Below are 22,165 nucleotides of genomic sequence, written 5' to 3'. Positions count from 1 at the left end.
CTTGGTAAAGACAGATAATGTTGTTAGTTTGAAACCTTTTGCATTGAAAAGTTTTTTTCATCAGACAGTACATTGTGGGTGAGGTCCTCTGCTCTGGCAACAATAACATGCTGATCCACTGACCATGAACATCAGCGTTGTGAGACAAGCTTCATACTTCAGCTTCCTGAAGCACAAAGCTGAAGAATTCTACCGCAGTGCTGAATGGCAAGACCAAACAGGCTGTGCTCCCTCAGCTAACCAAGGCCTATGTTTGTGTGATGTGTGTGCATGTGTGTGTGTGTGTGTGTGTGCATGTGCGTGTTTCCATTGTCACAACCCAGCATGAAACACACCTTCTTTCTGAATCTAACCCTGCTCTGTGTTAAAGTCTTCACTACTCACAGCCTGAGTTAGTTCCCTTGACATGGACAGACACTCTCGGGTCTCAGGTGTCAGCGGCTGATCAGTGACCAATACCCCTCCGCCCCCATCTGTCTATCTGTCTGTCTCTCTCTCTATCCATCTCTCTCTCTCTCCTCCTCCTCCTCTTCTCTCCCTGTCTTTCCTCGGCAGTTGGCTGTGCTCTCACGTGGCTTAGTCTCCGGGTCTGCCTCACAGGCCAGCCCTCTGCTTATTATTCTCCACCAGCCCTGATCAAAGAGGCGAACTGGAATCCATTTAACCAAGGAGTCGGCGCCCCCCTTGAATTGCAATGCAGGGGGGAACATGGCAGGGACGGACTCCCAACTTCTAAGTGGCTTTATTAAGCAGACCAATTAAAGGAGACTCTGCTCCTGGCTTATGTAGGTGGGATTTCACACACATCATTTAACAAGAATGCACATCAGGACAGGGATGGAGCTATAGCTGGCCAAGACTAACATGTGACACATGTTCATATGATTTGATTCCATTGAGTAAAGGTAGAAGAATAACAATGGGCTTTTGTGAGTCCTGCCAGTCAGGGAGTCCAGCTGTCTTCGCTGATCACTCCACCACTGACCTGTGAATGGCATTCTTCTTTCTTTAGGTTACTTCCCTAGTCTACCACTCCATTATATTCCCACCTCAAAATGTTTACACTCACCAGTCAGAGTCCTAGCCAAGTGGAATGTCATTTAAGCTGTGTTTCAGGTGTCTAGTGAAACATCACGATTCATTTAGCGTCTTGAGTGGAGGGGATAAAAGCGGTGACATGACAAAGTGTTGCTGTCTGTCATGCTGATGATGACTAATGGCAGTTTGTGTTGTGTGTGCCCATTAGGTACCTGATTCCCTCCCTGGACCGAGCAAACGCCGGCCACTACCGCTGCATCGTCAGAAACCGAGTGGGCGCTATAATGCAGTGCAGTACTGAAGTGCAGGTTGCCTGTGAGTGAGGCTTTCTTCCCATACATCTCTGAAAGAGCTAGGGGAGGATGCTGTTGTTGTGAAAGGCCTGTCATGTATGTGGATGAATCACTCCAACTAAAGGAGCTTAGCTTTTATAAAATGTGCAGAACATGAGAATGTTCACTTTGTCCCTGGCATGCACTCCCCACATTTTCTCCTCTAATATTAATGTTTCTCTCATGCCCTCTTTTCATTCTCTTTCTCTCTCTTGCGCTCTCTTTTCTTCCTCTGTCTGTCTGTCAGATATGGGTGGTTTTGTGGAGGGCGAGAGGTCGCAAACTGTATCCCAGGGTGAGGGAGCTCTCGTCCACGCGCCGCGGATCCACAGCTTCCCCAGGCCGCAGATCACATGGTTCAGAGATGGGCGCAAGATTCCCTCCAGCAGCCGCATGTAAGTCTAGACACATATGCATTCAGCTCGGTTTGTTTGGGTTGAGCAGAGGGTGCCTGCATGCGACTCTGTTGTGTTCCTGTGCACATTTGAACGAGCGCTCTCATATATGAGCTGTTGGTGAACAGCGAGAATATCTTTCACTTCAGAGAACCCTAAGAAGTTCAATACTGCTCACAGATTTTCTGCAATCCCCCCACACACCATGAGTGAGGTTGAGCAGAATAGTTGATGAACGAATGTTGGCGCAGGCCCTGTGTTCATCATTGAATCACCTCTCAGTGATAAAGCGGGTTATTATATCGGCCCTATTGACTTTGCAGGCAGAATGATTGAAGGGTGGAGATAGAGCAGGCAGCAGGGGGACCAATTAGACAAAATTGGACAAAAGGCCTCAATTGATGATATGTTTGATTGACAGCGCTCACCCCTGTGCGGATTTGTGTGTGTCTGGGAGGGGGTGTACGTGTGCATATGTGCATGAAGAATCTGTGTGCGGCTGCATGTGCGATGTGAGGATTTTGTGGGTGATTGGATATGCTTTGACTGTGTGTGTGTGTGGTGGCGGCTTAATTTGTGTGGGGATTCATGTCTGTTGAGATACACATCCTGTGTGCTTACAAGAAAAACTTCCAGTGATACATGATGCATGAGCATGTGGGCTTGTGTGTGTGAATGTGTGTGTGTGACCACTGGTGTGTGTGCGTATGTTTATTATTGTTTATTGCTTATTTGGTTCCCCATTAGTTGTTGCAGATGCAACAAGTGTTCTTGCTGGGGTCGACACATAATATTAGAAAACAATACAATTGTCCACACAAAATACATACTGTATGTTAACATGTATACTAGCAAACACACACACACACACATTAACCATAATAAAAACTCATGTCTTGCCTTTCATTACAAAGACGAACATCATATAGATGCAAGCTAATACAAGTTTTAGCTTCAAGTTAAAATACAACCTACAAATACCGGTCATTTTAGACAGAGACCATCAAACCATTCTTTATAATATGAGTCACAACATGCTACAATGTGTATATGTCCATGTAATGTCTCTGTGTCAGGGAGGTCTAGGTAATCACCTGAGATTAATGTACCCATCCAGAGAGACATACAGATAGGTAGGCAGGCCACGGCCCCCCAGAAACCACCTCACCATCTATTATTCAGCAGCAAGCTCTGCCATGTCATAGTTGACGCGAAGACGTTTAGACGTTTACCCAGAATCATATTCTCTCGCTTGGACGCCTTAGAAGGGATAGGTGCGTGCATCCCCCCCCTGCCTGCAGCGCTCCTGAGAGACGACAAGAGCGCTGAAGGAAATTGTTAAGAAAAATCTCAAGCACTTCCAAGACTGTTCAACCAGTAATTCCGGAGCTGGTTACTATGCAGCTGACTCTCATCGTGCTGAAGTGTAGCGGTGAAGCTTTGTTCTATGACGCTGAGAGGCCCTGCCAGGACACTCTGCATTTGCCGCTTGTTTGCTCGCTCTGTGTCAGGCCACATTGATATTCACAGGCGTGTGTGTGCGTGTGTGTGTGTGTGTGCGTGTGTGTTGACTCGGCGAGAGCCACAGCCCCTAATTGTCCAGGAGTGTGTCTATGTTTATTCTGCTCCGATCAGGCAGCTGCTGGCAGATACGAAGACCCTAATCTGACTGGGTCCTCCCCACATGTTCAAGGCCAAAACCTAATCAACATACAGCCATTCTCATAATCACAATAGAAACAAAAGGATTTTAAGACCCTGTGCTACCTAGCAGGAGGGAGTGTTGTTCATAAAACTTGTTTTTGTGTGTGTGTTCCTTTCCCAGACATAATTTATGAGCGTGTGCGTGTTTGTATGTTTACGACTCTGTGTCAGTTTACCCTGAGGATTTATTGACTGTGAGAAATAACTACTCACAGGTTTAATGATATGAGTGTGTGTCTGTGTGTGCTTGTTGACGAATGCGTGCATGTATGATTCGGGGTGTGTGTATGTGTGTGCATGAACACCAGTGCCATCACCCTGGACAACACACTGGTCATCCTGTCCACGGTGGCCCCAGACGCAGGACGCTACTACGCCCAGGCTGTCAACGACAAGAATGGAGAGAACAAGACCAGCCAGCCCATCACACTCACAGTGGAGAGTAAGCACTCACACACACACAGACACACACACACACACTTTGATGCAACACGCACTTCAACAACAGACTTTCTCACTCACTCAGCCAAGGACACAGTGAGTCACCATCTATCTCTCATCAGCAGAATTGCATCTACAGGTTGTTGCAGGTTAGGTTTGTCAAAAGTATCGAAAATTTGAAACGGATACAATATTCATTTGCAACAGTATTGATACCAGCAGTGCTTTCTCTTAATGAAAAATCAAAAATATTATTTCTCAGCCTCCATTAGCCACACACACACACACCCTGCACCGCTGCCCACAGCCCCTCCTCTCTCTAGTAGCAGTCAGCTGGGTTGTTCCTCAGTCAAACAATGCTACAGAGTGGTGCAGATGAAGGGGGGCAACACGTCAAACTTGGCGAAGCACCTTAAGGACCGACACGCCAGTCTATATAAAGAATTTTGAGAGCTTAGCGAAAGCTCCCGTTTCAACATCACTGAAGCATTAAACACTTATCATAAACGTTAACGTATCCTGTACATCATCCGTTTTAGTTTAGCTAGCAAACCAAACGTTAGCTACAGAGCTACAGAGCTAGCTAACGTTATCAAGTAGGTTTGCCAGATGCCCGGTTTTCGACCGGACTGTCCGGTTTTCAGATGCATTGCCTGGGCCCGGTCAGAAGGCTCAACCGGACGCTGAAATGTCCGATTAAAATCATTCTGTCAATAATAATCCACTAACTCTAGCCCTGCTGATTTTTCCCTATCATTGGTGGGTATCTGTTGCTTCAACAACTAAAAGTGTTCTGATAGGCTGATGACTAGAGCAGGGTAATCTGCTGTGTAAGTGCAAAGTTTTGAATGAGTTTTATCGGGCCTACGTTATGGAGAAGCGTCTGTCTGTCTGTCTGTCCGTCCATCTGTCTCGTTTGCACCGGGATTTCCCCCTGCGTTGTCGGATATTAAGGGACTAGTTTGGGTCTCTTCGTCTGTGTTTTTTGCTTAGTTGCTTACAGTCTCTGCTGCAGAGGCCAGGAGGCAATATGATGTTTCACATGCTTGTGCAGTATAAGCTCACTCCCCTCAATAAAAAAAGAGCAAATCATGACGGCTGATGATCGACACCTGTCAATCAAAAATGTGTTGTTTGATCTCAGACAACTTTAAAATATTATTTTCATGTTAAAATTCTATTTTAACATGAAAACAATATTTAAAAAAAAAAAAAGGTTGAAAATTCATTTTTTCCCCCGTGGTATCGAAAATGGTATCGCATATCGATATTTTCCTGGGTATTGTATCAAAGTTAGAAATTCTAGTATCGTGACAACCCTATTGCAGATAAAAAATATAGTCTAATGTCAAGGTATTGCTGTTCATCTCCTTTCTCAATTCAACACTGGAGTAGCTGTTCAACAGGTGGCTCAGCCAAAGACAATAGGAACAGACATAGCGCCCTCTACTGGCTCCTCCTTTTCTTCATATCTGTCTTGTTGTCTGATGTCTTGTGGGTTCACAGATGTAATCATACCTATTATCTCCACTACAATAGTTGTCCTCTCACTCTGCCGCGCTCTTCCACCTCTGGCTCAGCAGGGGATTGCGGTGGCAGGGTGTGTTTTAGGCGGAGCTGCAGCAGCACCTCTCTGGCTGGCTGGCTGAACGGGCCCATAAACTGGACCTTCGGGTTAATAGCCCTTCACAGAAAGCAGATGTATGAAAATGGCATTGTGTGTGTATACATGATTGCACACACACACACACACACACACACACAGACACAGACACAGACACACACACACACAGACACAGACACAGACACACACACACACACATGTAGCGACAAATACAGGGTCTGCCTCATTTTTAAGCAGCACAAATACAAGATAGACATTTTTGATTCTATGTCCTGATTTTAAGTCAACTTTTGGGAGCCGAAAATAATACCAAGACCCAAAGAACTCGGTCAATGTATATTTCAAACAGGTGGGGATATTACGTAATGCCCCTGAAGATAAAATTTCTGATTATCTTTTATACCATAGACTATCATGCATCACCAGATTCCTAATGTTTAGGATTATCTGTCTGATGGGATCATATGAGGATTTTAACCTTTTTGCATGTGCAGTCACATATTTATGATATCAGCTTGTTGGTATCTTCAGCATCTGATCTCTCTAGTGTGAATACAATGTTTGTAATTCAGTGTTCATTGTGCATGACCACAATCTGTGGAGAACAGATATCACTGAATTATCTTGTGACCTTGTGGATTACACAGCCATATTCTGCATTTTAAGACTAGATAAAATTGTTTTTTACAGCTCGATTTGTCCGTTTGAGCATTAGCTACAGACTAAAAGAAATAAAAATATGAGGTGGTGGGAGCATGCAAATGAGTGAGTGGTGAGTGTGATAGTAAGAAGTAAACTGACATTGGTTAATGCTCCTGCCGACTTGGAGCATTAACCAGTGTCAGACATACTGTATTTGTATCGATTTACGTTGCTTTAGACTGTGGACTAGACCCCTGTCAGCTTTTGTTTACATCTGTCTTTCGACATAGACAGATGTAAACAATATGGTGACCTTAATAGCTCGAATTTGGTATGCCGGTCATCATGTTGTTTACGTTTCCCATTTAATTAGAAGATTACACACTTGAGGTATCTTCAACAGTGGGAGTTCATGAACTGGAATACATAAATTAGTGTCTGCCTTGAAACCAATCATGTCTTCTAGAAAACAAAATGAGTTCCTAGTTTTCATTGTACTAATGGCAAAACTAAGACAACATTCTCAGCCAAATCTTATGGAATTTAACCTGTGTAGCTTGTAGTTTGATTCTAAAATAAGGTTAATTTATGTTGAAGATGAAAAGCTTCTGTAATATCAGCATAACCATGATATAACATAACCCATGCACACATAAGCTGCAACAGTCAAATTCTCCAAAAGAAAAAAAGTTATAAAAGTATAGTTTTGGTCCTCAGTTCTGATTGGCTGCAACACATTTGAAGCTGCTGTAATTTAGCAGTTCATTTTCACATTAATGCGCCGACTGAAAATCACAACTCATACCGGTACTTATTAACACTTATTAACACCTCCCTGTTCAACAATTAGATTGCTTGATGGAAACAGCTATTTTATTAGTATTTAATTATCACTCAGTGAAAAAAGAAACATATTTTGAACATTTGCATTCTTTTTTTCATCACAATGGTGTGTTGCCACCTTTATAAAAGTCCTAAGCTCCTCAAGGCCGTGCTCTACAGTAATTTTAAAATTTAAACCACGTCCCCTTGTGGCTTATCACTTAAACAGGAACTCAAGCTGTGGGAGCCAGTTGGAAAAATTACAGCATATTATATTGGGACCTTCAAATTGTCATGCAGTTGAATCAATACTTCAAATTCAAAAACTGAACTGCTGGGGACTTGAATGAAACAATCAAATAAAGAATAGAACCCAACAGCAATAACCCATCATGCCTGCCTATGTTCAGACCTTGTTCACAGTGGAAGCTTTGCTATTCCAATAGAGATAGATGATAGAGTGTGATTTCAAATAAGGTGGTACACAATAAAAAAAAAAGCAGAAAAAAAAAAAAAACCTTGATTAGGAACCCCAAAAAGTTCACATATGCACAAACACATGCACACAATGCACGCGTGTAATACACCACATACACACATATAGGCAAAGCACACGTAAGCACACACACTCCCGCCCGCACTCGGGGGAGGTGGGGGGAAAATGAGATCAGATTCAGAGAGAGATCACTGATTGAGGGCAGTGAATCGATGGTTGGCTACAGGCTCTGTGAAACCCGTGAGCGATGGTGCTGCATTTAATCGCCTTTTCTGTTTGTCTCAATTATGCTACATAATGGCTCCTAACACCTGGGCTAACACCACGCTCAGGAAACGCTGTGTGCACTAGAAAAAGGATCTAAAGTAAAGACAGAGGTATTAATAGTGCAGGGGAGCTGGATGATATAGCGTGCTAGCAAGCTGCCGCTGAGAGCCGTATTGGATTGTCTGCATATACTGTATGTATTTTTTCACCTCTATCTCTTTGCGTTTCTGTGTCATTTCTGTGTGTGTGTGTGTGTGTCTGTGTGTGTGTGTGAATGGTTGTAGATGTGGGGGGACCTGCAGACCCCATCGCCCCCTCCATCATCATCCCCCCCAAGAACACCAGTGTAACTGTGGGGAGAAACGAAGCTATCATGGAGTGTGTTGCGAACGCAAGGTATCTGGTTCTAAATATTCACACGCACACACACACACACACACACACACACACACACACACACACACACACGGACACCGAGGAAAAACGTGCACGCAGATACACACAGACGGCGAGACGCACACACTTGCATTATCAAAATGCCCCACATCTGACATTTCCTGATTTCAATGAATCTTGATATCTTTTGTTTGAACATGATAGAAATGTGTTTTGTACATCTCTCATTTTGTACCTCTTCTCCATTCTTCCCTTTGATTCAAGGCTTCACTCTGTTCTCCCTATCTTTCCGCAATCCCCGTTCTGAATTCTGACTATTATCTCCAATTCAAAGACTTAATCAGAATGACAGATGTATCCCATCGCTCCCTCAATGCTCCGTAACCTTGAAACAGAATATAAATCTGTATTAAAAACCCAGCTTCCACTCTCTTTCTCTTTTTCCTCTCTTTCTCTCTTTCACTCCCTTTCATCTGTCCTCCTTTCTAGACCGCTTATCAAAATGAGTATTACTTGGAGAAAGGATGGAGTAGTGGTCAATACGGGGATCCGCGATTTTGGCCGTAGATTGATCATCAGCCTGCCTGCGGTCAGCGATAGCGGCTACTACGAGTGTGAGGCGGTGCTCCGCAGCAGCAGCGTCCCCTCGGTCACCGCTGGCGCCTACCTGCACGTTCTCGGTAAATGACCTTTGACCCCCACTGCTCACAGTGTAACCACACACTGAAAGCAGTAACTCAGCATACACTGCAGAAACATTGCATCAGCATGCTTACTCTTCCGTTTGAGAGAACACTTTTATGGCAATTTACATTTTAAGCATTGAGTTGATGCTCATATCCAGAGTGAATAAGTGCAACAGAGAAAAGTAGAGAAAAAAAGTGAGTGGTTTTTGTGGTATTTGCAAGGTTTTTAAGGGTTTAGCAGGGCAATGTTTTATCTGTTTGTTATCTGTTTGTTATCGTTGTTTATCTGTTTTTTTTACAGAGCATCCTCTGTTTGTAAAAGAGCCACCGAGTCACATCAGTGCAGAGATGGAGAAGGTGGTGGATATCCCCTGCCAGGCGCGAGGTCAGTGCTGCTGAGAATGAAAACAAAAACAAAAAAGCAAGAGAAAGAGGTGAGGTGAAAAAAAAAATGTCTTCTCCTCTCTCCAGGTACACCTCAGCCAGACATAGTGTGGTATAAAGACGCAGTGCCCATCAGTCCAGTGAAGATCCCCAGGTACAGAGTGTTGGTAGGAGGCAGTCTGCAGATCAACGGTCTCCTTCCAGACGACACCGGGATGTTTCAGTGCTTCGCCCGGAACCTAGCAGGAGAGATCCAGACTAACACCTACCTAGCTGTTACCAGTATGTCCCCTTGAACATTTCCCAAGCAATCTGCACCTTTCTTCTGCTTATTTCCGCTCGTCTTCCCTTCTCTGTTCTTCCCTTTTTTTTCTTTCCTCTCAAATCCTCTCCTCTATTCTCATTTCTAATCCTCTTTTCTCCCCCTCTCTCCCTTGCCTCCTACACCCATCTATCTATATATCTGTTCGCAGTGACAGATTTGTCACCTTAGATGCTCTGGCAATTATTGGCTATTTTTGAATCAGAGAATGAGCGGGAGTGGCGGAGCGATGGAGGCGCCTTGTCACTTTTCTCGGAGCTGTCCCGGAGAACGAGACCTGACAGCCGCCCCTTTTGTCAAGTCTATTAAGCTCTCAGCCGCCGTCTGCTTTATTAGAGAGAAAACTGTTCATGTCCTTCATTATTACCTGTCTTGCCTGATTTTGTGTGTGTGCGTGTGTGTGCGTGTGTGTGTGTGTGTGTGTGTGTGTGTGTGTGTGTGTGTGTGCGTGGATGACCCCCTCCCCTGCCAGGTATCGCTCCGAACATCACCGCTGGCCCCTCCGACAGCGCAGTGATTGACGGCATGTCAGTCATTCTCCATTGCGAGACCTCCGGAGCCCCGCGGCCAGCCATAACCTGGCAGAAAGGTGCGTGGGCTCACAGCACGGGGCTTTGAGGCTAATACATTACTCTGACTTAGACTTAGACAAGAGCTATTCACCGGAATGAGAGCGAGTGTTTTCTCCGAACAAGGTTTTCTTCTTTACTTTTGCTTTGCTGCTTTTTCTTTTCCCTGACGTTTCTCCGATACCCTAATCTCTCTTTCCCCCTCCTCCCCCTCCCCTTTTTTTTCCCCCCTTCCTTCATCTCTCTCCATCAATCACTTCCGTTCTTCCCTGCAGGTGAACGTGTCTTGGCCAGTGGCTCGGTCCAGCTGCCCAGGTTCACCCTGCTGGAGTCAGGCAGCCTCCTAATCAGCCCCTCCCACCTGTCGGACGCTGGCTCCTACACCTGCATGGCCAGCAACTCCAGGGGCATCGATGAGGCTGCAGCCGACCTGGTGGTCTGGGGTAAGCATGACAGAAACTGGATGCACTCTGCATATTGTTAAATGAAATTGACTAATTGCATTGTCCCAAACGTGTGGAAAATATTGCATATCTATGAGATCAAGTCAAACCATTGGAAAATGGACTGATGTCTGAGTAATTAATCCATGTCTGAATAGTTACTTGTAGGTACAGTAAGCACCAGGTTTCTGCAGATCACTGTCAACAGATTATGACTGTATAGTCCGACTCATATTTCTACATTTTCTATTTTCTGTATCTTCTATACTTATAATTTCACATTACCATTCCTCAGAGCCTCGCAAAATACTCCTCTCATTGGAGGTTTGATTCAACCTGATTTGGAAACAAATTGAGTGAAAGCTGTGACTGAGTCCAGTGTAAACTCAGTAGGCTCAGTTCAATCAGCCGTTCAAACAGAGATTGTGACTGGTGACCTCGGTGTGTGTTCACAGCGCGGACCCGCATCACCAAGCCGCCACAGGACCAGAGTGTCATCAAAGGGACCAAGGCTGTTATGACCTGCGGTGTCACCCATGACCCCAGTGTCACGATCAGGTAAGGATGTCACCTGGTAAATGTTGCCCTTGGATTTTACAGACTGATGCAAGATGAAAGGATTTTGTCAAATTCTGATGAGTTGTAACAATTTTCCCTTGACTAAGGTAGCCTCTATTACACACAAATTTAGAAGATTGGAATGAAAGTCTGACGTCACCAATTTTTTCAAAAGTATTTCTTGATGCACCCCCAATTTAGAAAACAAGCTTGGGTATCACTGTTGTACTTAATTACTTTATGAAATCTGCAAGAGATCTTGTAGTGTTTATCCACCCTTAGACGACCTCCTATGGGAAGACTTTGAAAGTCTTATAGTCAGATTGAGGAATTAGCCGGCCTCTTTTCCTCTCTCTTCAGACTGTCTTGAGCGTGATAGAGTGTGTGTACATGTGTCTGTCTCTGGGGGGGGAGGGGGGGGGGTGATGTCTATGGAGCCTAGTGATTAGAGTGCCTGTCACCTGTGGGCCCATGGCATTGATCAGATCGCGGGGTAAACAGATGAATATGTAAACAGAGTAATAACTTCAGACAGCGCCTTTAATTAAACGCAACACAGAGGAGATTAGCTGGAGAGCGCAAACAGTCGCAATTAATCACAGGAGCTTCTAGTGTGTGTGTCGGTGGGTGGGTGTGTGCGTGTGTGTGTGTGTGTGTGTGTCCATATGTGTGTGTGTCACAGAGAGAGAGATGCATGGAGGAGAGGTTATGTGCGTGTGACAGTGAGAGATGGTTTTCACATTCAAATCGCTTTGCCATCAGCGGCACAAAGCTTTTCATGTGGCGTCAGCGCCTTCTGTGTTTCCCTGTATGAACTGACACAGAACAGATTTACTGTCACAACACACAGATACACTGATGTTGCAGTGCGTGTGTGCTTGCGCGTTTACGCGTGCGCGTGTACCCACCCATACACACGTGTGTATCCCCAGGTACGTGTGGGAGAAGAGCGGCTCGGTGATTGACGTGAACACGTCGCCTCGCCTGCGGCTGGATCCTGACGGGACCCTGCACATCTCCCAGACGTGGTCGGGTGACATCGGAACATACACCTGCAGGGTGACCTCGGTGGGCGGCAATGACTCCCGCAGCGCCCACCTCCGAGTCAGGTCCGCACTTGTCTGCACCTGCTTATCTTCCTGTCTCTGTTTTTCTTTTTTTTTCTTATTTTTTCTTTTATTTAACTCTGATCGAGGGATAATGGATGGATGTTTTCTGATTGTTGTGGTTTATCACTTCTCTTCTCTCTAATCCATCAAACTTGGTATGGATATTTATCATGTGAGGCTCCCTTTGTCTATTTGATTCTTTTATTTATTGTCTGTCTTGTTCTCAGATCCTGTTTCTTTTTATCTCTTTGTCTCACACACACACACACATACACACATTCAGGCAACTGCCCCACGCCCCAGAGAACCCCATAGCAGCTCTAAGTGCCACAGAGAAGAGGGCCATCAACCTAACATGGGCCCAGGCCTTTGATGGCAACAGCCCCCTGATCCGCTACATCCTGGAAGTGTCAGAGAACAGTGAGTACTTCATAGCTACATCCTGACTGCAGAGCAGTACCTGGGCAACACTGTTGGGCACATTACTAAAAAAAAAAGTCATGCATTACTTGTTTCTTCAAAAGTAATACTGTTACTTTACTTATTACTCACTGGGAGCAGTCATTCGTTACACTGCTCATGATGCTGTTTTTCCATTATGCGATAAAATTGATCGATTAAATCAAAGTAGTTGGAATGCTTTCATCCAGATTTTTTTTTTTTTTTGCCATTTCATCTAAACTCATGCTAACTGAGAGGATGACAATTTATTATGAGCCAAATTAATCAAAGGATGGGGTTGGGATACAGTTTTTAGATAATTTGATTTCAATCTGATATATAGAGGGAGTGATAACAAAATGAATGACTTTTTTTTTATTAGTAGCTGTAATATTACTGAAAATGAAATAGTAATTCATTATACCACTTGTTATTGGGAAAACTAATAACATTACTATATCAAGTTATTCAGTAATGCATTAACGCCCAACACTGGTGGGCAGTAATAGTCAGGAATAACACTGAATTTGGATGCAAGCTGATTTCACAACAATGAAATGCTCTCACAAGGACATTTATTGTCACTCATTATTGCTCACAGCTTTGTCTATTTGCATTTGTGTCTCTTCCATCCATCCATCCATCCATCCATTCATCCATCCATCCATCCATTCATTCATTCATCCATCCATCCATCCATCCTTCTGTCTTAGATGCCCCATGGACAGTGCTGCTGGCCAACATTGAACCAGAGTCTACTGGGGTGAGTGTCGGTGGCCTCATCCCAGCACGCTCCTACCAGTTCCGCCTGTGTGCCGTCAACGACGTGGGCAGAGGCCAGTTCAGCAAGGAGACTGACCGGTGGGTGCTGCAGATAGCCGTTCTACATTTTTTACTGTTAAAAATGTTGCCAGCAGTCTGATGTGAATGCTCACTCGGTGAACAGCGTTGCGCTTTCAGGGCTTTCACAGTTCTGGAACAACCCGTTCTCTCCCCCCCCTCCCTCGTCTTTGCAGTTCAATAGAAAATCCCGTGGTTATTTCCTGTAAGTCCACTTTTTAGGCTCCTCTCCTGTGGGAATGAGGGCGAGATGAGCCGACATCGGGACAGGTCTTTTCAAGATAAAACTGCGAATGAGCTGAAATTGCGCTTTGTGAAGACTTGATGGGTGCGCTGACCCAGCTTCATCTCTCTCTCTCTCGCACTATCTCCTATTAACTGTCTTTGCCATACTTCACGAGTGAAATACAGAGAGGCTTGAAAGAGTCAGAGCTTCACACAGACTCAAATCTCAAGTGAATTCTCATGACTAGCAAGACGAAACTCTCTTAATCACACTCGCATGCGCCACGCACGCTAACCTGAACACACACACACACACACACACACACACAGCACATAAATTCAGCCCATCATCATGCATCCACTCTCTCGCCCGTGCCTGCACAGCACAGCTGGACCTCGCCCACATCTACACAACCCATTTGCTCCTTTTACACCTATAGCATGGAACTCCCTCACACCGCAAGCCTTCACTCACACACCTTTTGTGCCACACACTCACACTCCCTCATTCAGCTGAATTCCTGTGTGAATGTGCCCAGACAAGAGCGCACCACAGGAGGATGACTGAGCATCAGTGGGAGTGCAGGGCTTTTCTGAGGCATCTCTCTCTGGTACACCTCTTTGATCCTAAACACTCTGCTTTATCTCCTCCAGAACAGTGCTCAGGCGCTCTGAGAAGAAATCAAGATGTCATCTTAAATTGACTTAAGGGAAAAGTCTGCCTGGTTCTCTCTCTCTCTCTCTCTCTCTCTCTCTCTCTCTCTCTCTCTCTCTCTCTCTCTCTCCCTCTTTCTGTCTCTCTCTTTCTTTCTGTCTCTATCGTACTGCCCCATTTTCAGCAAGGCCTCTTTGATCCTTGTCACAGCAAGATGTCCCTCAGAGGACAGTATTACACAGAATATCTTTTGGACAAAGACACAGCCACACTTATCCCAACTTTGCTTTATGCTGTTAAAAAAAAAAAATACAAAAGCAAGCTTCCTTATGATGTGATGTCTATGATGAAATGGCATAGAAATATGCAGAAACTCGCTGATAATTAATGCATGTCTTCACTCTCTTTGTCTCCTCCTCCGCCTCTCTTCTTCCCGCTCTTTCTTCGCTCCTCCAGACTATCTCTCCCAGAAGAGCCTCCCAGCGCCCCTCCTCAGACAGTCATCGCCAGTGGCCGCACCAACCAGTCCATTATGATCCAGTGGCAGCCGCCCCCAGAGAGCCACCAGAATGGGCCACTCCAGGGCTACATCATCAGGTAAGACAGCACCAGCTTGCCTAATTTCTGCACAGGGATGGGTGTCTGCCTGGGCCGACGCCATTCAGATGTGATAATAACTCTTATGTCAGAGTCTTTTTTTTTTCCTGGCACTTTTCACCTCATTCTCACTCACCGCTGCAATAGAATAATTGGTCCCAATTAAATATCTCCCTCTCCATTCATCTGTTGTCACCTGTCTGGCTGTAACCGTTTTATAACCGTTCTGCATGGCTTCTCTTTCATTACTATTCTCCCCCCTCTCTTTTATTGAGAATCTGCGCTCTAATATATTCATATAATCATTTGTCTCTCTCCCCCCCACCCCCCCCCCCACCCTCTCTCCATCTCTCTCTCTCCTACCAGGTACTGTCTGTCGGGTTTACCGGTGGATTGCCAGATGAAGAACATCACCAACCCAGACCAGACCAACCTGCTCCTGGAGGATCTCATCATCTGGACCAACTATGAGATTGAGGTGGCAGCCTACAACGGGGCAGGCAGGGGCACCTACAGCCACAAAGTCACTGAATGGACACTGCAAGGAGGTGAGGGCAAGACGCAGAGGCCTTTTCTACATTGTTCTATATTGTACACAATATATCCTGCCGTATGTGGACGACACTTAGCTTTATGTTTCCATTGAGCCTAGCTCAAGTCAAAGACAAGATGTCCCAAACTTTCCTCCAACTTAATGATGAATAAATATGAGATTGTTTTAGTTGGCCATCCAAATTTCATTAATCGGCTGCAGCCTCACCTTGGTAATCTCTTAGCTAAGCCTTAGTTAAGCCTACTGCAAGAAGCCTGGGAGTGATATTTGATCCAAACCTCTGTTTTGATGATCAAATTAAGAGAGATATACAGTTCTCCAGTTAAAAACCTCCAGAATAAGGTATTTTTTTTATCCTTTGCTGACATTGAAAAGGTGTTTTTTATATCAGCTTATTTAGGCTACTGCATTTCTCTTTATGCCCGTCTCAGTCAGGTTTCTCTTTCTCGTCTGCAGTTAGTGCAGGATGCAGCAGCGAGGCTTTTAACTAAATCTAAGAGACATGACCATATTAGCCCCATTTTAGCTTCTCCACGCTGCTTGCCAGTACATTTTAGGATTGATTTTAAGATATTACTGATCACCTTCAAGGCTCGCGTTGGACTAACACCAAGCTATATCTCTTACCTTTTAATCTCTTACAAGCTAAATCACAGCCTGAGATCCTGTTAGTCATTCCAAAATCCAGGCTGAAAACAAATGGTGATCTGTACTTCTCAGTAAGAATGCCAGTACTGTGGAATAAGCTGCCTGAGGACTTCAGGATAGCTTCTTCAGTCGGTTCTTTTAAATTACTCCTAAAAATATACTTTATAAATTTGCTTTTACTTAGTTTTTATCTTTAGATTCATCGCTATCATCTTATTTTTTGTTGTTATTTTATTATCTGTTTATTGTCTCACTGCTGTTGGTTGTATTTATTGTTTTCCCTATCTGCTGTTCTGTGAAGCACTTTGTAACTTTGTTTTGGAAAATGCCCTATAAATACAGTTTGCTATTATTATTAAGTTTAGTGCAGCATTTGACACAATAGAGCACAATATTCTTATTGACCGCCTGGAGAGCTGAGTTTGCCTCTCTGAACACACTTAATTGGTTCTGCACATAAATTACTAGGTGATCACACGTTTCAAACTTATGACATCGCTTTTGGTGTTGCCAAAGGAAGCTGCCTTGGTTCACTAATTTTCTCATTGTATATGCTTCAGGTAATATAATCAGAAAACACAATGTGAACACCTTGTGCTCTTTGACTGCCTGTCTGTCTAAAAACAGTCACTGGATGAATGGCAGTTTCTTCAGCTAAACAAAGATAAAACTGAGATGATTTTATTTGGCCCCAAATCCAAATGGAATGCTCTTTTAAAAGGTTGGGAAGTCCGGTTCCTCAGAACAAATCTGAAGTAAAAAGTGTGATTTCAGACTGTTACTTAACCTTTAAACCACACATTAACATGGTGACCAAGTCCATTTTCTTTTTTCTAAGAAACATTGGCAGCCATTCTTAATGCAACAGGGTGCTGAAAGGTTAATCTGTGCTTTTATTACAAGTAGATTGGACAATATTCTTTTTACAGGTCTTCCTAAAAAGTCAATTCATGCATTACAGCTCTTTCAGAATGCTGCAGCTAGACTGTTTAACAAGAACTAGAAAGAGAGAGCACATCACTCCTGTTTTAGCTGCGCTGCAGTTCCAGTTCCAGTTTTAAATTCCTTTAACTTGTACATAAAGCTTTGAATGGCTTAACACGCTCATATATATCAGCATCCCTGTCATGTTAAATCCCACTCCGTCAACTGAGATCCTCTACACCGGACTTGCTAAATATTCCCAAGAGCACACATAAGAAAATCAGGAGTGCTAACATGTGGAACACTCTGCCAAGAGACATTAGAGAGGCAGGCTCAGGAGACATTTGTAAATGGTGGTTGAAAACTTATCCTTTTAATTTTTCCTTCAGTTCAAAGCACTGTGTTTATTGGCCCCTTTGGCCCTTAACCTCACTAGGGTCTGTATCCCCATGCCTTGCCCCTCTCTCATGCACACACACACACACACACACACACACACTCCTCTCTTGCTCTCTCTGACTGATACTGTAATTGTATTGAGCATGTAAGCTGTGGCAACGCCGTAAAGCAGCTGCTCATAGTTATTTTTGTTTCTCTTGACGATCATTGCTTTTAATATTGTGTCCCTGCTGTGTTCTCTCTGTTTCATCTTTAGTCGCTAGTGCTGCCTGTAAAGCACCTTGAGCTGCTTTCTATGTATGAAAGGTGTTATGAAATTACTATATTATTTATTAATTTCTTTAGTGAATCTGATTTGCCCCATATATGATGAGCTGAGAAGTGTGTGTTTGTGTGTGTGTGTGTGTGTGTGTGTGTGTGTGTGTGTGTGTGTGTGTGCGTGTGTGTGTGTGTGTGTGTGTGTTAAAAGCAACGTGACTTCTATTTCTGTCAGTTTCCTTTGGCTAGATGATTATGAAAGACTTGAGATATGCTTCAGAAAGGTTCTGTGGCACATTTTATCTTTAAAGTCTAGGAAACAGCAGCATACTTTTTGCTGAGTTTGTTTCGGATGTTTGGTCTACACAAATTTCAGTGTAATGCATTGTGTCTTGTAAGCCCATGTGAACTGGACTGGTGAATGAAGTGCATGCCACTGAAAATTAATCAATCAGTCAATCAATCACTGACCAGAGTGGAAGTTGTTAGTCTGTTGCAGTTTTCAGTGTTTTGGTTGGCTTCGACAACAGACATTTGCAAATAAACAAATGTATCACGCTTTGTAAAGAAACCCATGTGTTTGTGGGGATTGTCTGTTTAATGAACAAAATTTTGAATCCTGGCAGGATATCACATCCCTTGCAAAAAATAAATAATTATTTCATCATCCAAGTCATTGTCAGCGAGTGACAGTGAACAAGGCATTCAAGTTGTTTAGCACTGCTCTCTGTTCACAATTAATTAGATGTTTCTGTAACTTCATGAGGATTGCGTAGGAATACGTTGACCAATACCAGCCAATCAGCTTCATTAAATATGTGACTCCCCGGCTATTTTACTGTATTACATCAGAATGGCATGCTCACTTCAAACAAACCGCTCCAGGGTTCACCTGGAAGCAGCCTGAGGCAACCACTCTCACACCCGGTTTGATTGGCATGTTCTTACCTCCCCAAATGAGCCAAAGTAAAAATGCTTCAGTCTGATTCTCACAGTCTAAACGAGGCGGGTCTGAAAGTGCCTGCTGTACATTTTCCAATTTTACTCTTCTCTAACTCCTAACTATTCTCTCTCTCTCCCTCTCTCTCTCTCTCTCTGTGTCTCTCCCTCTCTCTCCCTCTGTCTCTCTCTCTCTCTCTCTCTCTCTCCCCCCTGTCTGGATCAGTGCCCACTGTGCCACCAGGAAATGTACAAGCTGAGGCTGTCAACTCCACCACGGTGCGCTTTACTTGGAGTGCTCCGAGCCCTCAGTTTATCAACGGGATCAACCAGGGATACAAGGTGAGCGGCCCCTTACTGTCTGCTAGTGCACTCTAGTGGTCAGAGGCAGAAGAGCATGATGTCATCAAGATCTCATTACAAGCATCAATTTAAATCTGTCATGACACGGATTTGCTTGCACAAAAAGCATAATTTTTCCCATTAAAATCACGAACTGAAGTGATTTACATATTTTTTGTATTATACTGGAACACTCTTTCTTTTCCTTTGCACTTCACTTGTACACAATGTTTCCATGGTCACAGAAATAATTGTGTAGGCACCAAGGCCCTGACCTTTGTACTCTTTACTGGTTGCTAGGAATTGAAGCTTATTCTGCTGCAATGTGTCTGTGGCTCTGGATAAGAGCATCAGCTACATGTCTAAAATGTAAACCTTAAATGTAAACTGAAATACTGTATGTCATCACTTTGTTTCCAGCTGTTGGCATGGGATCCCAACCATGAGGAGGAGGTCAGCGTGGTGACGGTGCGTCCTAACTTCCAGGACAGCGTTCATGTGGGCTACGTCTCTGGGCTGAAAAAGTTCACCGAATATTTCACCTCCGTACTGTGTTTCACTACACCGGGAGACGGGCCACGCAGCCCTCCTCAGCGGCTACGCACCCATGAGGACAGTAAGTGTCAAACAGTTTGGACACACCTGATTGAATGTTTTTCATCTTAATCTTAAAGCCATTTTGATCTAAAGGCTTATGATTAAATGCTTGAAATTCGTTTTTTTTAGACAAATATAAATAGTGAAGTTGATGCCTGTGTATGAATTTCTTTCCGAAGCCTTTGCCTTTCCATCAAAGCAAAGTGCAGCTACTTTAAAGAATCTAAAAGATAGGAAGGAAGGTTTTGATTTGTTTTCATACTTTTTTGGTCACTGGATAATCCCATTTGTGTTATTTCACAAATGGGATTATCCCTTCGTTTTGATGTCTTGAAAAATGTGTGTGACTGGTAGTGTATGAATGGTTGTATCTGACTGTTTGTACATGTCAGACTGTTTTTCTTTCTATTTATTTACTGCTTGTTTTCTTTGTGTACAGCCCCTGGTGCTGTGGGACACCTTAGTTTCACTGAGATCTTGGACACCTCACTGAAAGTCAGCTGGAAAGAGCCACAAGAGAAGAATGGTATCCTCACAGGTAAGCATTAAGGATAACTGTGTAACTTCACATTTTCTCTCTGCTTCTTCCCATTTATGAGTCACTGTATGATCTTATACGTTGTGCCATCTGAATTAAACCCTACTCCACTATTACTCTTCCAGGCTATCGTATCTCCTGGGAGGAGTTCAACAGGACCAACACCCGGGTGACCCACTATTTGCCCAACCTGACCCAGGAGTACAGGGTGACGGGGCTCACTGCCCTCACCACCTACACCATCCAGGTGGCAGGCATGACCTCCAAGGGCCAGGGCCAGCTCTCCTCCTCCACCATCTCCTCCGGTGTCCCACCAGGTCAGTGGTTATATGTGGAGACCTACTTCGTTTTTTAACAAAGGGTGACTTTATTTGACCCCCTGACCCCATTCTAGTAACTCATTATCTTATCAGCACCCCAAGTCTCAGTCTCTGCATTTGTTTTGGTTCCAGTATGCGCTGTGGGGCTACAGCTTAGCAGTGGATCTTACAGTAGTCATTTCAGCGGCTGTGACTCAGCACATTCTCTACTAAACCATTTCCTCAAAGCAGTGAGAAATTCAGTGATAGACTACATCTGCTTTTCTTCTGCAGAGATGCCGGGCCCCCCCACCAACATAGCAATCTCCAACATCGGCCCTCGCTCTGTAACTCTGCAGTTCAAACCTGGTTATGATGGCAAGACTTCCATCTCCCGCTGGCAGGTGGAAGCCCAGGTAAAAGACGTAATATCTGTTTTCACGTAAGTGAGAACTGTTTGATTTTTTGCCAAGCTGTCTGACTGCTCAATAATGGTGTACAAATGCACAGTGTTTGTAATACCAGCTTATTTGTTTAATCTGTTCAGCAGCTGATGTCAGCTCTTTCTCTCTGTGCATTTCAGATTGGTATAATAGGAGAGAATGAGGAATGGCTGATGGTCCATCAGCTGGCTAATGAACCTGATGCTAGATCACTGGAAGTTCTGGACTTGAATCCCTATACTTTCTACAGGTGTGCACACACACACACACACACACACACACACACACATTCACATATACACACACATGCACATGCACACCACACATACAGTATATATGCACACACACACACTGGAATGGACACATTTCTGCACTTAGTATGTTCTTCCATCAGAAAGCCTGATCAAAGCGTGTTGGAATTATTTGTTGTTATATCTTCAATTCTCTTTTTTTCTCTAACTATGTCCTGCTCTTCTGCTGCTGCAGTGATCCCTGTGTCATCTCTGATCAAATCTTTTCTCATATCACTAGCATATCATGACAAAACATCCACCTTAAGATGTTTCATCCGCCTTCATCTGGTTTGCTCCTCCCTAGGTTCCGTATGCGTCAGGTGAACATCGTGGGCACCAGTCCACCTAGTCAGCCCTCCAGGAAGATCCAGACCCTGCAGGCTCCTCCAGACATCTCCCCCGCCAACGTCACCCTGCGCACAGCCAGCGAGACCAGCCTCTGGCTTCGATGGGTGGTACGTTGTCCTGCCTCAATACGTATTGGGCCCGATTCAGACCGCATGAAGTTACTTGAGTTTCATGCGGATTGAGATGTGCCCATCTAAGCTATTCCTATTCAGACTTGGACTATTCAATTTGTGCACTGACGAATGTTAGCAATGCCTCTGCTTGCGCATGGGTTCATTCAAAACCTTGGCTTCTTTGTGCTTCCCATTGATATCGTGGAAAAATTGGGTTAGGGACATTTCTCCTTTTGATGTCATTCTGCTGAGGCATTGCCTATAAATATCATGCACCTTTAATTCATTTTTGCTTAGAGTAACAGCACACAAAGATTGAATTGGCAAAATGCCCTTGGGACATTAATTGGATAAAACATTAATATGATAAGCTTTATAAAATCTGATATGATTTGGGCTATTTCTTTTTTGCCCATAAGAAATAACTGAAATAGAAATATTTTTTTTAGATGAAAAGATTAATTTCTTAATGATAACAGCTACTA

General features: G+C 44.0%; 1 protein-coding gene across 1 annotated transcript in view; it reads left to right on the top strand.

Annotated features, from left to right (window-relative positions):
• The window catches only part of LOC139655225 (protein sidekick-2-like), an 85,214-nt gene that overhangs the window by 46,385 nt on the left and 16,664 nt on the right, over positions 1 to 22,165 (top strand). Inside the window, exons 3-24 of the mRNA XM_071532570.1 lie at positions 1,247 to 1,353; positions 1,618 to 1,765; positions 3,778 to 3,911; positions 8,046 to 8,157; positions 8,647 to 8,837; positions 9,145 to 9,228; positions 9,315 to 9,509; positions 10,022 to 10,138; positions 10,394 to 10,561; positions 11,017 to 11,119; positions 12,052 to 12,228; positions 12,512 to 12,648; positions 13,383 to 13,530; positions 14,846 to 14,986; positions 15,353 to 15,534; positions 18,934 to 19,049; positions 19,470 to 19,665; positions 20,086 to 20,184; positions 20,310 to 20,501; positions 20,778 to 20,899; positions 21,067 to 21,176; positions 21,524 to 21,674. Coding sequence (XP_071388671.1) covers positions 1,247 to 1,353; positions 1,618 to 1,765; positions 3,778 to 3,911; positions 8,046 to 8,157; positions 8,647 to 8,837; positions 9,145 to 9,228; positions 9,315 to 9,509; positions 10,022 to 10,138; positions 10,394 to 10,561; positions 11,017 to 11,119; positions 12,052 to 12,228; positions 12,512 to 12,648; positions 13,383 to 13,530; positions 14,846 to 14,986; positions 15,353 to 15,534; positions 18,934 to 19,049; positions 19,470 to 19,665; positions 20,086 to 20,184; positions 20,310 to 20,501; positions 20,778 to 20,899; positions 21,067 to 21,176; positions 21,524 to 21,674 — 3,130 coding nt within the window. The remainder of the gene's footprint in view (positions 1 to 1,246; positions 1,354 to 1,617; positions 1,766 to 3,777; positions 3,912 to 8,045; positions 8,158 to 8,646; positions 8,838 to 9,144; positions 9,229 to 9,314; positions 9,510 to 10,021; positions 10,139 to 10,393; positions 10,562 to 11,016; positions 11,120 to 12,051; positions 12,229 to 12,511; positions 12,649 to 13,382; positions 13,531 to 14,845; positions 14,987 to 15,352; positions 15,535 to 18,933; positions 19,050 to 19,469; positions 19,666 to 20,085; positions 20,185 to 20,309; positions 20,502 to 20,777; positions 20,900 to 21,066; positions 21,177 to 21,523; positions 21,675 to 22,165) is intronic.

The sequence above is a fragment of the Centroberyx affinis genome, unplaced genomic scaffold, assembly GCF_046629955.1.
Source record: "Centroberyx affinis isolate AG114_WGS23_722 - 3 ecotype Tasmania unplaced genomic scaffold, CSIRO-AGI_Caff_v1 ptg002214l_1, whole genome shotgun sequence".
Classification (NCBI taxonomy): Eukaryota; Metazoa; Chordata; class Actinopteri; order Beryciformes; family Berycidae; genus Centroberyx; species Centroberyx affinis.
Note: the sequence above shows the minus strand (reverse complement) of the source record. Positions and strands in the feature narration are given on the sequence as shown.